This window comes from Lynx canadensis, chromosome B4, assembly GCF_007474595.2.
Source record: "Lynx canadensis isolate LIC74 chromosome B4, mLynCan4.pri.v2, whole genome shotgun sequence".
In the NCBI taxonomy this organism is placed as follows: Eukaryota; Metazoa; Chordata; class Mammalia; order Carnivora; family Felidae; genus Lynx; species Lynx canadensis.
In genome coordinates this window covers 75,193,424-75,210,165 of record NC_044309.1, presented here as the reverse complement: position 1 = coordinate 75,210,165, position 16,742 = coordinate 75,193,424, and the positions used below count along the sequence as shown (strand labels likewise).

The window sequence follows — 16,742 nt, the reverse complement described above, 5'->3', positions numbered from 1 at the left end:
TTTTAAGTAGAAGAAAAGGCATTAACAAGAAGTGATGAAGTTGAGGCAGGCAAAGAACTTGGTTTGAGACTTAGTTCTTTTTTAGATCTCCTTCGATCTAGAAATAAATACGATTTATTTTCTCTCCATCCAGTCTGTGGCTCCAGCGGCCTTATTTCTAGCAGCTAAAGTAGAGGAGCAACCAAAAAAATTGGAACACGTCATCAAGGTAGCACATACTTGTCTCCATCCACAGGAATCACTTCCTGATACTAGGAGTGAGGTAAGGGATTAATTACACATATCTGTTTTTCTTTATTTTGATGATAATTTAATTTTGTAACTTTGATTTGCTGAAGTCAAATGGGGGCTGTTAAACTTTCAGTGTTTTCCTTTACAAAAAATCAGAAACTTTATGGCAAAAGTTAATTGTATACATTATAGTAAAATTGGAAAACACAGGAAAACAGAAAGAAAATATATTATTTAGATATAATTTGAACCATGGATATGTAGGTGAATCATTATTTCCAGCTGCTTTTCTATGAATAGCCACACACGTACATACTTTGTATGTCTTTTTCACTTATTATTATCCCAGATATTTTCTTTTTTTAATATATATTTTTTAAGTTTATTTATTTATTTTGAGAGAGTGAGAGATTGGGGCAGAGGGAGAGGGAGAAAGAGAATCCCAAGCAGGCTCTACACTGTCAGCATAAGGACTGGCATGAGGCTCAAACTTCCAAACCATGAGATCATGACCTGAACCGAAACAAGAGGTGGTCACTTAACTGACTGACCCACCCAGGTGCCCCCCAAATATTTTCCCATCTTATTCTCCATTTTCTTTAAGTGTTGAGATAATTTATTTCCTTATGTACATATAATAATCATTCATTTTCTGCTAACATAATTTCCAACTTTTTACCAGTATAATATTGTGAATAATATTCTTACAAATATATTTTTGTTGTGAATTCTTAAAAAAATGAGTCCTGTTACTTTTTTTTTTTTAACTTTTAAAGAAATTACAAAAGATTTATATGCTTGTTATGAAAGAACCCAAACATTTGGGGCGCCCGTGTGGCTCAGTTGGTTAAGCGACCGGCTTCTGCTCAGGTCATGACCTTGCAGTTCTTAATTCGAGCCCTTGCATCAGGCTCTCTGCTGTCACTGCAGAGCCTGCTTTGGATCTTCCGGCTCCCTCTCTCTGTGTCCCTCCCCTGATGGTGCGCTTTCTCAAAAATAAACTTAAAAAAAAAAAAAAAAAGAATCCAAACATTTAAGAATCATTTGAAGTAAAAGTTAAAGCTCATCTTCCTTCCTCTTAGCAAGATATTACTGATTATAATTCCAGTATGTATTCTATCAGACCTTTGTCCTATGCATGTGCACATAGCTTTTTTTTTACCCTCCATTTTTTAAAGAGGGGAAACTCTGTCCTGGCTTTAGTAGTCTGTTTGGGGTGCGGGGGGTGCCTGGGTGGCCAGATGGTTGAGTGTGCAACTCTTGGTTTTGGCTCAGGTTATGATCTCACAGTTTGTGAGTTCAAGCCCCATGTTGGGCTCTGCACTGGCAGCACGGAACCTACCTAGAAACTTCTCTCTTCTTCTTTCCCTGCCCCTCCCCTGCTTGTGTGCTCTCTCTAGAGTGTGCTCTCTCGCTTTCTCAAAATAAACTTAAAAAAAGTCTTGTTGGAGAGTGATGAGTTGTGAGAAATTTTGAGGTCTGACCATTTGTAAGTATTTAAACTATGGGTTTCTGTTACTAGATTACTTCTGTCTCACAATGGATGCATGAGTCATCCTTTATCAAATAAATTTGCGTGTTTTGCTCATATTGGAGAAAGTAATTTTTGAGAGGGTTCTTTTTATTTTGATAATAGCCCCTAATTATGTGAATTGTTTTGCATAGCAGTGTCTTGACATCATTTTCTCTGGGTACAGCAGTAGCTCTTCTTGAAAGACTTATATTGCCCTGGACTTTTTTTTTTTTTTGGCTTTAGACTAGTAAATGACACTGGTCCATAGAACTAACCAAATAAAACAAAATTTTATTTTCACAAAGTAAAACAAAAAATAATTCTCACTTTTTTCCCTTTAAAGTGTATTTATATAACTTCTCACCTGAGTTTTTTTTTTTTAATTTTTTTAATGTTTATTTATTTTTGAGAGACAGAGAGAGACTGCATATGAGCAGGGGAGGGGCGGAGGGGCAGAGAGGGAGAGGGAGGCACAGAATCCAAAGCCGGTTCCAGGCTCTGAGCTGTCAGCACAGAGCCCAATGTGGGGCTCAAACTCAGGAACCGTGAGATCATGACCTGAGCCAAAATCAGACGCTTAACTGAACCATCCAGGTGCCCCTTACCTGAGTTTCTATTCCTCATGAGATGATGAATCCTTTTTTTCTTTTCTTTTTTTTTTGTAAGTATAATTTATTGTCAAATTGGTTTCCATACAACACCCAGTGCTTTCATGAGATGATGAATCTTAAGAGAAGATATTTTCTTCACTGTATGGAGAGGAGAACTGGCATAGTTTAAGTCCTTACTGGACTTCCTCAGGATCATAAAGTGGAAAGTTCACTACGGTATATAGATCTAACTCCTCCCTCAGTCTCATTTTCCTAGAGGTCTAGACCATTCCTTTCCAATAGAAATATAATGGGAGTCATGTGTAATTAAAAATTTTTGACATTTCATTGAATTTGATTTAAAATCTTCATTAAAAAAATGGAATATTCATTTAAAAGAAGAAATTTTAATGATTTTATGTAATTTAACACCAAATATCATATCAGCATAAAATCAATATTAAAACATTATTAATGAGGTAATTTGCATCATTTTTAAAAATTAAGTCTTCAAAATTTGGTGTATATTCTATTACACATTTAAATTTAGCTACATTTTAAGTGCTCAGTAGCCATGTGTGGATAGTGGCTATAGTATTGGCTGGTACAAATATGAGAGAGTTTTTTTCTGTTTATTCCCTTTTCCTTTGAACTCTTCTTATAATTTTTAGAAATCTACCTCAAAGGTTTATCAGTAGTCAAATGTTTGATATTGCCTATAGTACTATAGGAAGGGTCTACAGATGTATTTTGGTGATGTTGAAAAAGATGTATTTTTAATTATCTATGTCTGCATCACAAATATTATTCTTGAAAGTGAGCCAAATCTCTGGTGCCTTTTCTGTAGCTAGTTATCAATAAAGTGTTATATCTCAGTATACCACTTGTTTTCTTCTTTAAGAGGAGAATTTGTGCTGAATAGATACAAGGATTCTATTTTAGTTCCTACTCTACCTCCTAACTCCATTCCTGCCTTTTGTTGCTTTAGTTTCCCTGGAAGGGGTGTTAGAATTGTTTACACTTCGTATATTGTGCCTTTTTGGGGAATAACTTATCTGTCTTCTCACCTGCAGGCTTACCTGCAACAAGTTCAAGATCTGGTGATATTAGAAAGCATAATTCTGCAGACTTTAGGTAAGTTATTATTTTTCTTTAAAATAATATTTTAAAATTTGCAAAATAGGAAACAGGAAGAAAATTTCTACTGAAGGTTTTTGCAAATTATAGAGGTTGTAGAGTGTGGAGAGTGCAGGTATAGCCAACCTATGGAGTAGCAGTTAGCAGGGTGTTTAAATTTTGGGTTCATGATTTGCTTTTTAAGGTTGGTCAATTTTTTAAAAAAGTTTTTTTAAATGTTTATTTTTGAGAGAGACACACACATACACTGAGTGTGAGCGGGGGAGGGGCAGAGAGAGAGGGAGACACAGATTCTGAAGCAGGCTCCAGGCTCTGAGCTGTCAGCAGGGCTCGGAACTCATGAACTGTGAGGTCATGACCTGAGCTGAAGTCCAATGCTTAACCAAATGAGCCACCCAGGCGCCCCCAGTTTTTAACTCTCTGATAAATAATGGCAGAAACTAAAGAACTTTTTCCTTTACAGATTTTTATGATCTGTTTGTCATTATATTTATTTTATTACTATTATTATTATTATATATTTTTTTAATTTTACTTTTATTTTTTAAAATTTACATCCAAATTAGCATATAGTGAAACAGTGATTTCAGAAGTAGATTCTTTAATGGCCCTTACCCATTTAGCCCTTCCCCCGTCCTGCAAGCCCTCCAGTAACCCTCAGTTTGTTCTCCATATTTATGAGTCTTTTCTGTTTTGTCCCCCTCCCTGTTTTTATATTAATTTTGTTTCCCTTCCCTTAGGTTCATCTGTTTTGTCTCTTAAAGTCCTCATATGAGTGAAGTCATATGATTTTTGTCTTTCTCTGACTAATTTCACTTAGCATAATACCCTCCACGTAGTTCCATCCACATAGTTGCAAATGGCAAGATTTCATTCTTTTTGATTGCCGAGTAATACTCCATTGTATATATATACCACATTTTCTTTATCCATTCATCCATTAGTGGACATTTGGGCTCTTTCCACACTTTGGCTGTTGTTGATAGTGCTGCTGTAAACATGGGGGTGCATGCGTCCCTTCGAAACAGCACACCTGTATCCCGTGGATAAATGCCTAGTAGTGCAATTGCTGGGTCATAGGGTAGTTCTGTTTTTAGTTTTTTGAGGAACCTCCATACTGTTTTCCAGAGTGGCTGCACCAGCTTGCATTCCCATGTTTGTCATTATATTCAGATAATAGCATTTATTTTTAAAATTGGTGGTCAGTGTTTAGCAAAGTGGAGGTGGAGAAATTCAAGCTATCATGGTTGATCGGCAATGCTGATGATGCTATTATCATTGTTTTTATCAGAGACACTGCCTTTAAAAGCTTACCAATTATGGAAACAAAGATTTTTTTTCTTAGTTCTTTTGGGCTATTTTTCTCTTCTCTGGGAAGGGAAGATTTCCTGAGTCGTGTTGGAAAGTTACTGCTATAGCTGTATTTTATTGCCTGTCTGTACACACAGTTCTGCAAAGCTTATCTCTGAAGTTGGTTTATGTTAATTAGCTTTTTACTTTAAATTACCTTCAAAGTAACATATTTTAGGGGACAATGATATTTTTCTGGTGGAATAAATTTTTATTAATGTTTTAATGTGGAAGCCACTAAGATTTAATTTGCCTGAGTCATCCATTTAGAATAATTTACATCATGTAAATTTCTCAGAATTTTTTAATTGTATCTAGAAAATTTTATTTACATATGCAAAAGAAAAGAAACTTACTAAAATTTTTTTATAGACCAATTTCTCCTTAAGTATTTTTGGTAAAGACCATTTGGGGTTAAATAAATGATTACTACTTATTATTATAAGTTAGAATGTTGAAAAGGAACAAAACTGAGATAAAAGTAGTAGTTTTTTTTAAATTTATTTTTATTTTATTAAAATTTTTTTTAAAGGAGTGGGTTTTTTTTGGTTTGTTTGTTTATTTTGAGAGAAAGAGAGCATGAGCAGGGGAGGGGCAGAGACAGAGGGAGACCGAGGATCCTAAGCAGGCCCCACACTGTCAGCGCAGAGCCCAACGTGGGGCTCCAACTGTGAGATCATGACCCGAGCCAAGACGCTTAACTGACTGAGCCACCCAGGTGCCCCAAGAGGAATAGGTTTTAAAATGTTTTCTCAAGGTTAAGCTTTAGAAGTTACTACTTGAATGACTGTTTATTCTAACCTTATATTCTATTGTCCCTAGAAAAAGTGTTTTCTATTTAGAGATTATTGGTTCGTCAGGAGTCTTAAAAGTGCATTAGCTTTATTATTTAGCTCAAAATATAAGTGTCATTGAAGATCATATGTCTTAGAGAAGAGCATGCTGTGTATGTTGTGTGACCCTCTTAGCCTCTGAACAGCACTTTTGGGAGAGGAAAATGAGAGAGGCCTTTAATGATGACTCAGAAGTATAAAATGACTCTAGTATCTTTAGCTTTTAACTAGTTATTTTATTTTTTTAAAAGGATTTGAACTAACAATTGATCATCCACATACACATGTGGTAAAGTGCACTCAACTGGTTCGAGGTAAGGAATCCCAGCTTGAAACGGTTGTCTAAAGTTGTTTTACCATTTAATGGCTATGATTTATTTATGGTGGACAGATATATAACAGCTAATTTAGCTAGAAGTTAAATTGAAAGGACTACCTGGTTTAAATCAAAATGAGTGTTTCTAACTTGGGATTTTATTTTATTAAAAAAATTTTTTTAATGTTTATATTTGGGAGAGAGAGAGCGTGAGCGAGCACAAGTGGGGGAGGGGCAGAGAGAGAGGGAGACAAAGAATCTGAAGCAGGCTCCAGGCTCTGAGCTGTCAGCACAGAGCCCAATGCAGGGCTCGAACTCATGAACCATGAGATCATGACCTGAGTTGAAGTCAGACACTTAACTGACTGAGCCACCCAGGCACCCCTCTAACTTGGGATTTTAAAGTTGAGTTGGTGGGACTCAAACCCACCAATGGTGGGATCATGACCTGAGCTGAAGTTAGACGCTTAACTGACTGAGTCACCCAGGTGCCCTGAGGATTTTTTTTTTAATGTTTATTTTTGAGAGAGAACGAGAAAGAACATGCGTGTGGGAGAGGGGCAGAGAGAGAGGGAGACAGAGAATCTGAAGCAGGCTCTGTGCTGTCAGTGCAGAGCCTGATTTGGGGCTTGAACTCACAAACCATAAGATCATGACTTGAACCCAAGTTGGATGCTTAACCCACTGAGTTACCTAGGTGCCCTGGGTTCTTAAAATTTTTAAGAACAGTTAAAGAGAATTAGCCTCTTGAGGATGTTTCTCAGAGCCTGGAGCAGATTTTATAAAGTCAAATCATGAGTGTCTAATAGCAGTTTAAGGTTATCTTGGGAGTGGTGATCTTAATTTGATTTTAGGGTTGATTGTCCTAGGCCACTCAGAGGATCATGTAGAGTTTATTTGACTTATTTCCATGATTGACAAACCCTTGGCAGGACTTCCTTTTTTTTCTTTTTCTAATTTAACCTAGTAGCTATAATCGCATGAAACCTTGTTCCTTTTACTTAGTTTAATAGTAGTAGCAATATCTAGACACTTGTGCATTGGAGTGCCTTTTCATTTTGTAGATGAAACTAACAATTGGCTTTATTTTATATTTTGCTAATGTGTGCTTCATCTGTAAATTCCCAAAGTTTTCCCAACTTCTTGTGCAGCGTTGGTGGTATAGTGGTGAGCATAGCTGCCTTCCAAAGGTTCCCCAAGTTCTTTATATTTTGAAAGCATAAGAAGGTTTATTTTGAACAAGGATAAGGTTATAAACAGAGGTAGATACATGCTAATATTGAAAAGACTAAGCTTTATTTTACCCAGAGAAGTTTTTTGGGGAAAGAGGGATGTGTCATTGTTTTTTTTTTCCCCCTTGATTATGATATATCAGTAATTCATGTTATTTGATGATTTGGGGTATGAATCACAGGATACTCCATTAAAAACCTTTTTTTTTTTTTTTTTTTTTTTTTTAAAGCACAAATCACTTTTACCAAATATATCAAGGTATTCTGGGTTCTGATCTTGCCTCCAAATTAGTTCATCTTCCAGTTCAGTATTTCTCAGTGAACTCTTGCATCAGAATTTCTGGGTTACCTATTAAAAACGCTTGTATCCTTCTCCAGACATACTGAGTCACACTGTAGGGAGGATGTCCAGGAATTGCATTTTAAACAAGTACCCCAAATATTTGGTGTGTAGAAAGCTTGAGTTCCTAGGTCTGGAAGCAGCATAGTTATTGTAATCACAAAAACTAATTTGTCACTTTTGGTATAATGTTAAATAGCAGGTGATCAAGGACCCTGTCTGCCTTATTCGTTATGATATTCTCTACGTGGAAATATTAAATGTTCACTAAATAATTGTTGAGAATGAAAGGAACTAATAATTTTTCCCTCCTCTCCCCCCCTTTTTTTTTTTTAGCAAGCAAGGACTTAGCACAGACTTCTTACTTCATGGCAACCAACAGGTTTATATTTTAATATTTTTCCCTTATATTTTGGGATAGGACTTTATTTGGGTTGGAATTGTCACCTTTTGAGGGGTATGTGGAAAGATATCAGGTCTGGCACTTAGTAAACTAGAACCCAAAGACCCAGGATGGATCTTTGATAACAATGTGATAACAGACAATTCTCTGGTAAATGTTGATTTTTCTATACAGTTTTCATACTGTACCTTAAATTTCCATGCTATTTAACTTGCTAAGGTAATATAATTGTGTAGTACTGATTGTTTGGTAGCCTACTCAATTCTGCATGTCTTACCTTTCTTTAAAATATCTGAGAGCATAGTTCTGTAAGTTTAGGTAAACTTGGGGTTCATTGACAGTGACTGAGAATCTAATTTGGAGGATTCTGCAATAATTATGATAATGAAAAGACTTCCTTTTTCTTCCTCCATTCCAGATAAATGGGCATATATATGTGTAAAGAGTTATAATAATTTTCTTTTTTCTTGCTTTAAAATAATTAATATATAACTTGTATTACCAAATTATTTGCTCATTCTCATCTCTAATTGATTGTTCATGGAAACCAAAGATAACTTCTGTTGATGCCGGGACTAAGAAGTTCACTTTTATAGCCTGATAGGAGACATTTTTGAAGTAAACCATCAATCAGCCACATTCACAATTAAGAGAGTGATTGTCTATTCGTTATTTTAAGTGGACCAGACCTGTGATTGGCAAGAGACAAGATAATTTTAAGGGGGTTTTAAGTATTTGGTTTAGGGGTTACACATAGCCAAAATCTTACAATTTTCCTTAAGTTCTAAGCTTCTTCTCAGAAGAAGCTTATTTTAATAGATTCTTATTTTAAATAACAGAGTTCCTTGTCTGTTTGGTTTTGGTCCTGGTCCTGGTCCTTCGTCAGTATGTGTATTGAGTGATGTGTAGCCAAAAAGTTTAGAAATGTTACCTGAGTGGGCAGGTGGGTTAATGGAAAGTCATGTTGAGTGCTGGATCAGAGCACTGGATATTTCTTGCCCTTTTTACTCCCCAGTGGTTTTTTTTTTTTTTTTAACTTTTTTTTTTTTTCTTTTTAAATAATGGAGAGTTTTAACTTTGGGTTCAGAATTGAGAGCTCATGACACTCTCTTGTTTCCTTCCCTCTGATGTCAGCCTGCATTTGACCACATTTAGCCTGCAGTACACACCTCCTGTGGTGGCCTGTGTCTGCATTCATCTGGCTTGCAAGTGGTCCAACTGGGAGATCCCAGTCTCAACTGATGGGAAGCACTGGTGGGAGTATGTTGACGCCACTGTGACCTTGGAACTTTTAGATGGTAAGTTTTAGAGTAAGGGACCTTTGAAAGCACTTGCTCTTGATCTGTCACATATCTGGCCCAAAGTGACTTGATTCAGAAGAAAATAGTTAGTTGAGGTTATTCTTGGTTTTTACTTGTGCTTTAAGTTTTTCTCAAATGTTCTATTTCATTTGTAGAACTGACACATGAATTTCTACAGATTCTGGAGAAAACTCCCAACAGGCTCAAACGAATTCGGAATTGGAGGGTAAGAATTTTTGCTGTCAGCTTGCGGTACAAAACTATTTTTTTTTCTTTTGACTGCACAGTGAATATAGCAGAATTGGATATGTACCCCATGTTTGGAATTTTCCTTTTCTTAGTTACATACTGATAGCTTCATAGCTTGGATACTGGCCCAGACCCAGAAGTCCATGGTGGTAGGTAATAGCAGAATTTGTTTTGTGTTGTGCAACTCCTGTGATATAGTCAGTTAGCAACATTGGTTGAGTGTTTTCTGTGTGGAGACTTTTGGGAAAAGTATGGCTTCTCTGAGTCATAAAGTGTTGACTTCTGGTACAGGAAAGATGGAGTTGCAGGGTTAGAGCTGGTATCATGCTGTCTTTGACATTATTTGCTTTTTAAGTTTGTTTTTTTTAATGTTCATTTATTTTTGAGAGAGAGACAGAGCATGAGCAGGGAGGGGTAAAGAGAGAGGGAGACACAGAGTATGAAGCAGGCTCCAGGCTCTGAGCTGTCAGCACAGAGCCCGATGGATGTAGGGCTCGAATTCATGAACTGTGAGATCATGACCTGAGCCAAAGTTGGACACTTAACCAACTGAGCCACCCAGGCACCCTGACATTATTTGCTTTTTAAATGGATTTTAGAACCTTGTTTTTATTTAGATTGCAGGCTAAAGTTGTATTTCAAATATTTTTCAAAGTTTTACTTATGCATAATGGAATCTTTTTTCCCCCTAGTGTCAGATAGAAAGTTTGTTTTAAAATGTTCCCTGCAGGGGCGCCTGGGTGGCGCAGTCGGTTAAGCGTCCGACTTCAGCCAGGTCACGATCTCGCGGTCCGGGAGTTCGAGCCCCGCGTCAGGCTCTGGGCTGATGGCTCAGAGCCTGGAGCCTGTTTCCAATTCTGTGTCTCCCTCTCTCTCTGCCCCTCCCCTGTTCATGCTCTGTCTCTCTCTGTCCCAAAAATAAATAAACGTTGAAAAAAAAAAAATTAAAATGTTCCCTGCATTCTCAGAAATCCAGATTGATAAACTTAATTCCATTCTTCTGAGCTCAGTGAATTGTAGAAAATGAGTTTGCCTAGGATTCAAAGAGGCTTAAGAGTACATAGGTCACCATGGTAATCACATCACACCTCACCAATATTTCTGGAATTTGCTTTTGGACTAACTGCTATCCTATGCAGTCATAAGGCATAGACGTTCACAAATGGATTTTAGATATGCACAGATTCATTTTTTTAATTGCCTGTAGCATTGGTATAGATTAATGTAACTTTTTTGGCAGGTGATAGAACACCTAACGAGATTGACCCCTTTAGCAGATTTTCGCATATACAGTACTATATTGTTAAACTACAGATATTATGTTGTATAGTGGGTCTCTAGGACTTACCTTGTATAACTGGCACTTTGTACCCTTTGACTAACATGTCCTTGTTTTCCTCCTCCCCCCAGGCCACTATCTGTTTTGTCTATACGAGTTTAACTATTTTAGATTGCTCATATAAGCGAGATCATGCAGTGTTTTTGTCTTCCTGTGTCTAGCATATTTCACAGCAAAAGGCCTTCCAGGTTCGTTCATATTATGGCAGATGGCTGGATTTCCATCTTTTTTTCTTTTTAATTTTGGTAAAATACATATAACATTAAAGTTACCATCTTAACTATTTTTTTTAAATTATTTTAATGTTTCATTTATTTTTGAGGGAGAAAGAGAGAGACAGAGACAGAGACAGCACGAGCAGGGGAGGGACAGAGAGAGGGAGACCCAGAATCTGAAGACAGGCTCCAGACTCTGAGCTAGCTGTCAGCACAGAGGCCGATGTGGGGCTTGAACTCACGAACCATGAAATCATGACTTGAGCCAAAGTCAGACGCTTAACTGACTGAGCCCCCAGGGGACCCCATCTTAACTATTTTTAAGTGTATAGCTCGGTAGTATTATATATATTCATATCGTTGTGCCCCCATCATTACCGTTCACCTCCATAATTCTTTTCATTCATCTTGTAAAACTGGAACTTTATACCCATTAAATAACTACCTATTCCCCCTCCCCCAACTCCAGCCATTGACAACTACAATTATGCTCTCTGTCTTTATGATTTGACTACTGTAAGTACCTCATAGAAGTGGAATCATACAGTATTTATCTTTTTTTTAATGTTTATTTTTGAGAGAGAGAGAGAGAGAGAGAGAGAGAGAGAGAGAGAATATGAGTGGGGGAGGGGCAGAAAGAGAGAGGGAGACACAGAATCTGAAGCAGGCTCCAGGTTCCAAGCTGTCAGCACAGGCCCCGACGCGGGGCTCGAACTCACAAACCATGAGACCATGACCTGAGCTGAAGTCAGTTGCTCAACTGACTGAGCCACCCAGGCACCCGCAGTATTTATCTTTTTGTGGCTTATTTCATTTAGCATAATGTTCTCAAGGCTCATCCATGTTGTAGCTTACTGAGTTTTGTTTCTTTTAAAGGCTGAGTTATATTCCATTGTGTGTATGTACCACATTTTCCTTAACTATTCATCTGTTGATAGACACTTGGGTGGCTTCCATATTTTAGCTATTGTAAATAATGCTGCTGTGAACATGTACAAGTATTTCTTCAAGACCTTGCTTTTGATTCTTTTGGTTATGTACCCAGAAGTGGAATTGCTGTTTTTAATTTTAATTTTTTGAAGTGATTCTTAAATTTTTTTAATTAGAAAAAAAAAAATTTTGAAGTTCAGATTGTTCTTTTTGTTGTTATCTGTGCCATTGATGTTATATCCAGGAAGTTGCCAAATCCACTGTTGTGAAGCTTTTGTTCTGTGTTTTCTTCTAAGAGTTTTAAGTTCTGTATCCATTTTTGAGTTAATTTTGTATGTAGTATTAGGCAAGGGTACAGTTTCATTTTTTTGCATGTGGATATCTAGTATTCCTAGCACTGTTTATTGAAATGACTATCCTGTAGCACCTGGATGGCTCAGTTGGTTAAGAGTCTGACTTTGGCTCAGGTCATGATCTCGTGATTCGTGGGTTTGAGCCCTGCATTGGGCTCTGCTGACAGGTCAGAGCCTGGAGCCTGCTTTGGATTCTGTCCCTCTCTGTCCCTCCCCTGCTCATGCTCTGTCTCTCTCTCAAAATAAACATTAAAAAAAAAAAAAAAAAAAAGACTATCCTTTTGCCGTTAAATGGTCTTGGCACCTTTGGCAGAAATCATTTGGCCATATATTGCATGGATTTATTTCTGGGCTTTCTATTCTGTTCATTTGTCTGTATGTCTCTTTATGCCAGTACCACACTGTATTACTGTACAGTGATTACTGTAGCTTTGTAGTAAGTTTTGAAATCAGGAAGTGTGAATTCTCCAGTTTTGTTACTCATTTTCAAATTGTTTTAGCTATTTGGGGTCTTTAGAGATCCCATATGAATTTTAGGGTAGCCTTTTCTATTTTGCCAAAAAACATCATTGGGATTTTGGTGGGGATTGCATTGAATTTGTAAATTACTTAGGGTAATAATATTCACATTTTAACAATATTAAATCTTTGAATCTAGAACATGGGATGAGTTTTCATTTATGTCTTAATTTCTTTCAACAGTGTTTTGCAGTTTTAATTGTACAAGTTTTTCACTTCCTTGGTTATGTTAGTCATTCGGGTTTTTTTTTTTTTTTTTGATGCTATTGTAAATAGAATTATTTCATTATTTCCTTTGCAGATTCTTCATGTACAGAAATGCAACTGAATTTTATGTGTTGACTTTGTATCCTGCTATTTTGCTGAATTCATTTATTTTGTGTGTGTGTGTTTTCTATGTAAGATTATATCATCTGCAAACAGATAATTTTACTTTTTTGCCAATTTGAATACTTACTCCTTTTTCTTGCCTAGTTCTTTTATTTTTTTTAATTTGAGCGTGAGAGAGAAAGTGTGAGTGTATGCGAGCAGGGGAGAGGGGCAGAGGGAGAGAGAGAGAATCTTAAGCAGGCTCCACACTCAGTGCTGAGCCTGATGCAGGTGTGGATCCCATGACACTGGAATCATGACCTGAACTGAAATCAAGAGTCACATGCTCAACCCACTGAGCCACCCATGCACTTCTTGCCTAGTTGTTATGATGAGAACTTCTAGTACTTTGTTGAATAGGCGTGGGCATCCTTGCCTTTTTCTGTATCTTAGACGAAAGGCTTTCAGTTTTTCACTGTTGAATGTGATATTTGCTGTGTGTTTTTTGTATATGGCTTTTTTTTTTTTTGAGGTAGTTTCCTTCTAGTCCTGTTTTGTTAGGTGTTTTTATCATGGAAGGGTATTGAATGTTGTCAGATGCTTTTTCTGTATCTAGACGATCATGTGGTTTTTTCCTTTATTGTGTTTATGTGATGTAGCGCATGGTTGATTTTTGTATGTTGAACCATTCATGCATTTCAGAAATGAATCCCTTTGGTCATAATGTATAATCCTTTTAATATGCTGCTAATAAATTCTGTTTGTTAGGTTTTTTTTTTTAATGTTTATTTTTGAGAGACAGAGACAGAGAGAGACAGAGTGTGAGTGGGGGAGGGGCAGAGAGAGAGAGAAAGACACAGAATCTGAAGAGGCTCTAGGCTCTGAGCTGTCAGCACAGAGCCAGATGCAGGGCTCAAACTCACAAGCCGTGAGATCATGACCTGAGCTGAAGTCGGACGCTTAACCGACTGAGCCACTCAGGCGCCCCAAGTTTGTTAGTATTTTGTTGAGAATTATTACATCAATGGTCATAAGGGATATTAGTCTATAATTTTCTTTCTTTCTTTTTAATGTTTATTTACTTCTGTGAGAGAGAGAGTAGGGAAGGGTCAGAGAGAAACAGAGATACAGAATCTGAGGCAGGCTCCAGGTTCTGAGCTGTCAGCACAGAGCCCAACACGGGGCTCAAACTCATGAACCGTGAGATCATGACCTGAGCCAAAGTCAGACGCTTAACTGACTGAGCCACCTAGGCGCTCTAGTTTTCCTGTAGTGTCTTTGTCTGGCTTTGGTATCAGGGTAATGCTGGCCTTATAGAATGAGTTGAGAGGTGTTCCTTCCTCTTCAAATTTTTGGGAAAATTTAAAAAAGATTGATGTTACTCTAAACGTTTTGTTAAGATTCACTAGTGAAGCCATGAGGTCCAGGGCTGTTCTTTGTTGGGAGTTTTTTTTTTTTTTTTAATTGATTCAGTCTCCTGACTAGACAGATCTGTTCAGATTTTCTACACTTTATGGTTTATTCTTGCTAGGTTTTGTGTTTCCAGAAATTTGTCCATTTCATCTAGATTATCTAATTTGTTGGCATATGATTGTTCAAAGTACTCTTATAATCCTTTTTATTTCTGTAGAATTGGTAGCAATGTCTCCACTTTTATTTCTGATTTTAGTGGTTTGAGTCTTCTGTTTTTTTCTCAGACCATTTAGCTAAATAAAGGTTTAACTTTTTTGATCTTCTCAAAGAGCCAACTTCTAGTTTTATTAATTTTTCTCTATTATGTTTTCTGTTTTGTTTATCTCTGCTCTAATCTTTGGTATTTCCTTTCTTCTTGCTTTGGCTTTAGTTTGTTCTTTTTTCTAGTTGCTCAAGTTATAAGGTTAGTTTGTTAATTTGAGATCTTTATTGTTTTTTAAATGTCAGTGCTCATAGCTATAAATTTATCCTTTAGCACTGCTTTCGCTACATCCCATAAATTTAAAAATTATTTTTTTAATGTTTTATTTTATTTTTGAGAGGGAGAGACAAGAGTGCGATCAGGGGAGGGGCAGAGAGAGAGGGAGACACAGAATCGAAAGTAGGCTCCAGGCTCCGAGCGGTAGGCATGGAGCCCAGTGTGGGGCCTGAATTCACGAGCCGTGAGATCATGATCTTAAGTCGGACACTTAACCAACTGAGCCACCCAGGCGCCCCCACCCCATAACTTTTGATAGTTGTGTTTTTGTTTTCATTCATCCCTAAGTATTTTCCAGTTTCCCCTTTGATTTCTTCTTTGATCCATTGGTTGTTTAAAAGTGCTGTTTAGAGGCGCCTGGGTGGCACAGGCAGTTAAGCATCTGACTCTTGGTTTTGGCTCAGGTCATGATCTCACGGTTTGTGGGTTTGAGCCCCCCATTGGGCTACGTGCTGGCAGGGCGGAGCCTGCTTGGGATTCTCTGTTTCCCTCTCTCTTTGCCCCTCCCCTGCTTGAGCTCTCTTTTTCTCTCTTAAATAAATAAATAAATAAATAAATAAATAAATAAATAAATAAATAAATATTTTTAAAAAGTGCTGTTTAATTTCCACAATTTTGTGAATTTTCCAGTTTTCCTTTTATTACTGATTTCTAACTTTATCCTATTGTGGTCAAAAAAGTTAATTTGTATGGTATCTGTCTTTTAAAAATCTATTGAGACTTAATTTGTGGCCTCACATATGGTCTATCCTGGTAATTGCCCTATGTGTACTTGAGAAGAATGTTTTTAGTGTTGTTGGGTAGAGTGTTTGTTCATATATGTCTGTTAGAGCTAGTTGGTTTATTTTTTAAGTTTTCTGTTTATCTTTTGTTGGCTTGTTCTGTCCATTGTTGTGGGTAGGTATTGAAGTCTGCACCTATTAGTATAAAACTGTCTTATTTCTTCCTTCAATTCTGTAGGTTTCGCTTCCTGTATTTTGACGCTCTTTTATTGGGTGTGTAAATGTTTATAATAGTTATAGTTGTTGTATTGAGCCTATTATTAATATATGCTCTTTTCTCTTGAAATCTTTTTTATTTTTTTTTTGAAAACTTTTTTGGTTTTAAAGTGTATTTGTTTTATATTAGTGTAGCCACCCTTGGGGGGGTGCCTGGGTAGCTCAGTTAGTTAAGTGTCCTACTCTCAGTTCTGGCTCAGGTCATGATATCACGGTTTGTGAGTTCGAGCTCTGTGTTGGGCTCCAAATTGGTAGTATGGAGCCTGCTTGGGATTCTCTGTTTGCTCCTCCCCCACTCACACACCCATGCAGTCTCTCTCTCTCTTTCTCTAAATAAATAAACTTAAAAAAAGTTAGAACCTTAAAAAAAAAAAAGTATACCACTAGCCACCCTTGCTGTCTCTTGGGTACTGTTTGCATGGTGTATTTTTTTCCCTCCTCCTATTTTCAAGTTTGGGTCTTAGGATCTCAGTTGCTTGTAGAGAGCATATATATAGTTGGACATATGTTTTATGCATTTTGACAAAAATTTAATCTATTTACACTTAAAAGTAATTATAAATGATATCATTATGCTTATGCTATTTGTTTTCTATATGCCTTATAGTTTTTTGTCCCTCATTTCTTACATTA

The 16,742-nt window shown here is 36.9% G+C and overlaps 1 protein-coding gene across 1 annotated transcript in view; it reads left to right on the top strand.

Moving 5' to 3' along the window:
• CCNT1 (cyclin T1) overlaps nt 1–16,742 on the top strand; it is a 34,213-nt gene that overhangs the window by 9,589 nt on the left and 7,882 nt on the right. Inside the window, exons 3-8 of the mRNA XM_030322490.2 lie at nt 134–262; nt 3,408–3,468; nt 5,906–5,968; nt 7,879–7,924; nt 9,080–9,243; nt 9,402–9,472. Coding sequence (XP_030178350.1) covers nt 134–262; nt 3,408–3,468; nt 5,906–5,968; nt 7,879–7,924; nt 9,080–9,243; nt 9,402–9,472 — 534 coding nt within the window. The remainder of the gene's footprint in view (nt 1–133; nt 263–3,407; nt 3,469–5,905; nt 5,969–7,878; nt 7,925–9,079; nt 9,244–9,401; nt 9,473–16,742) is intronic.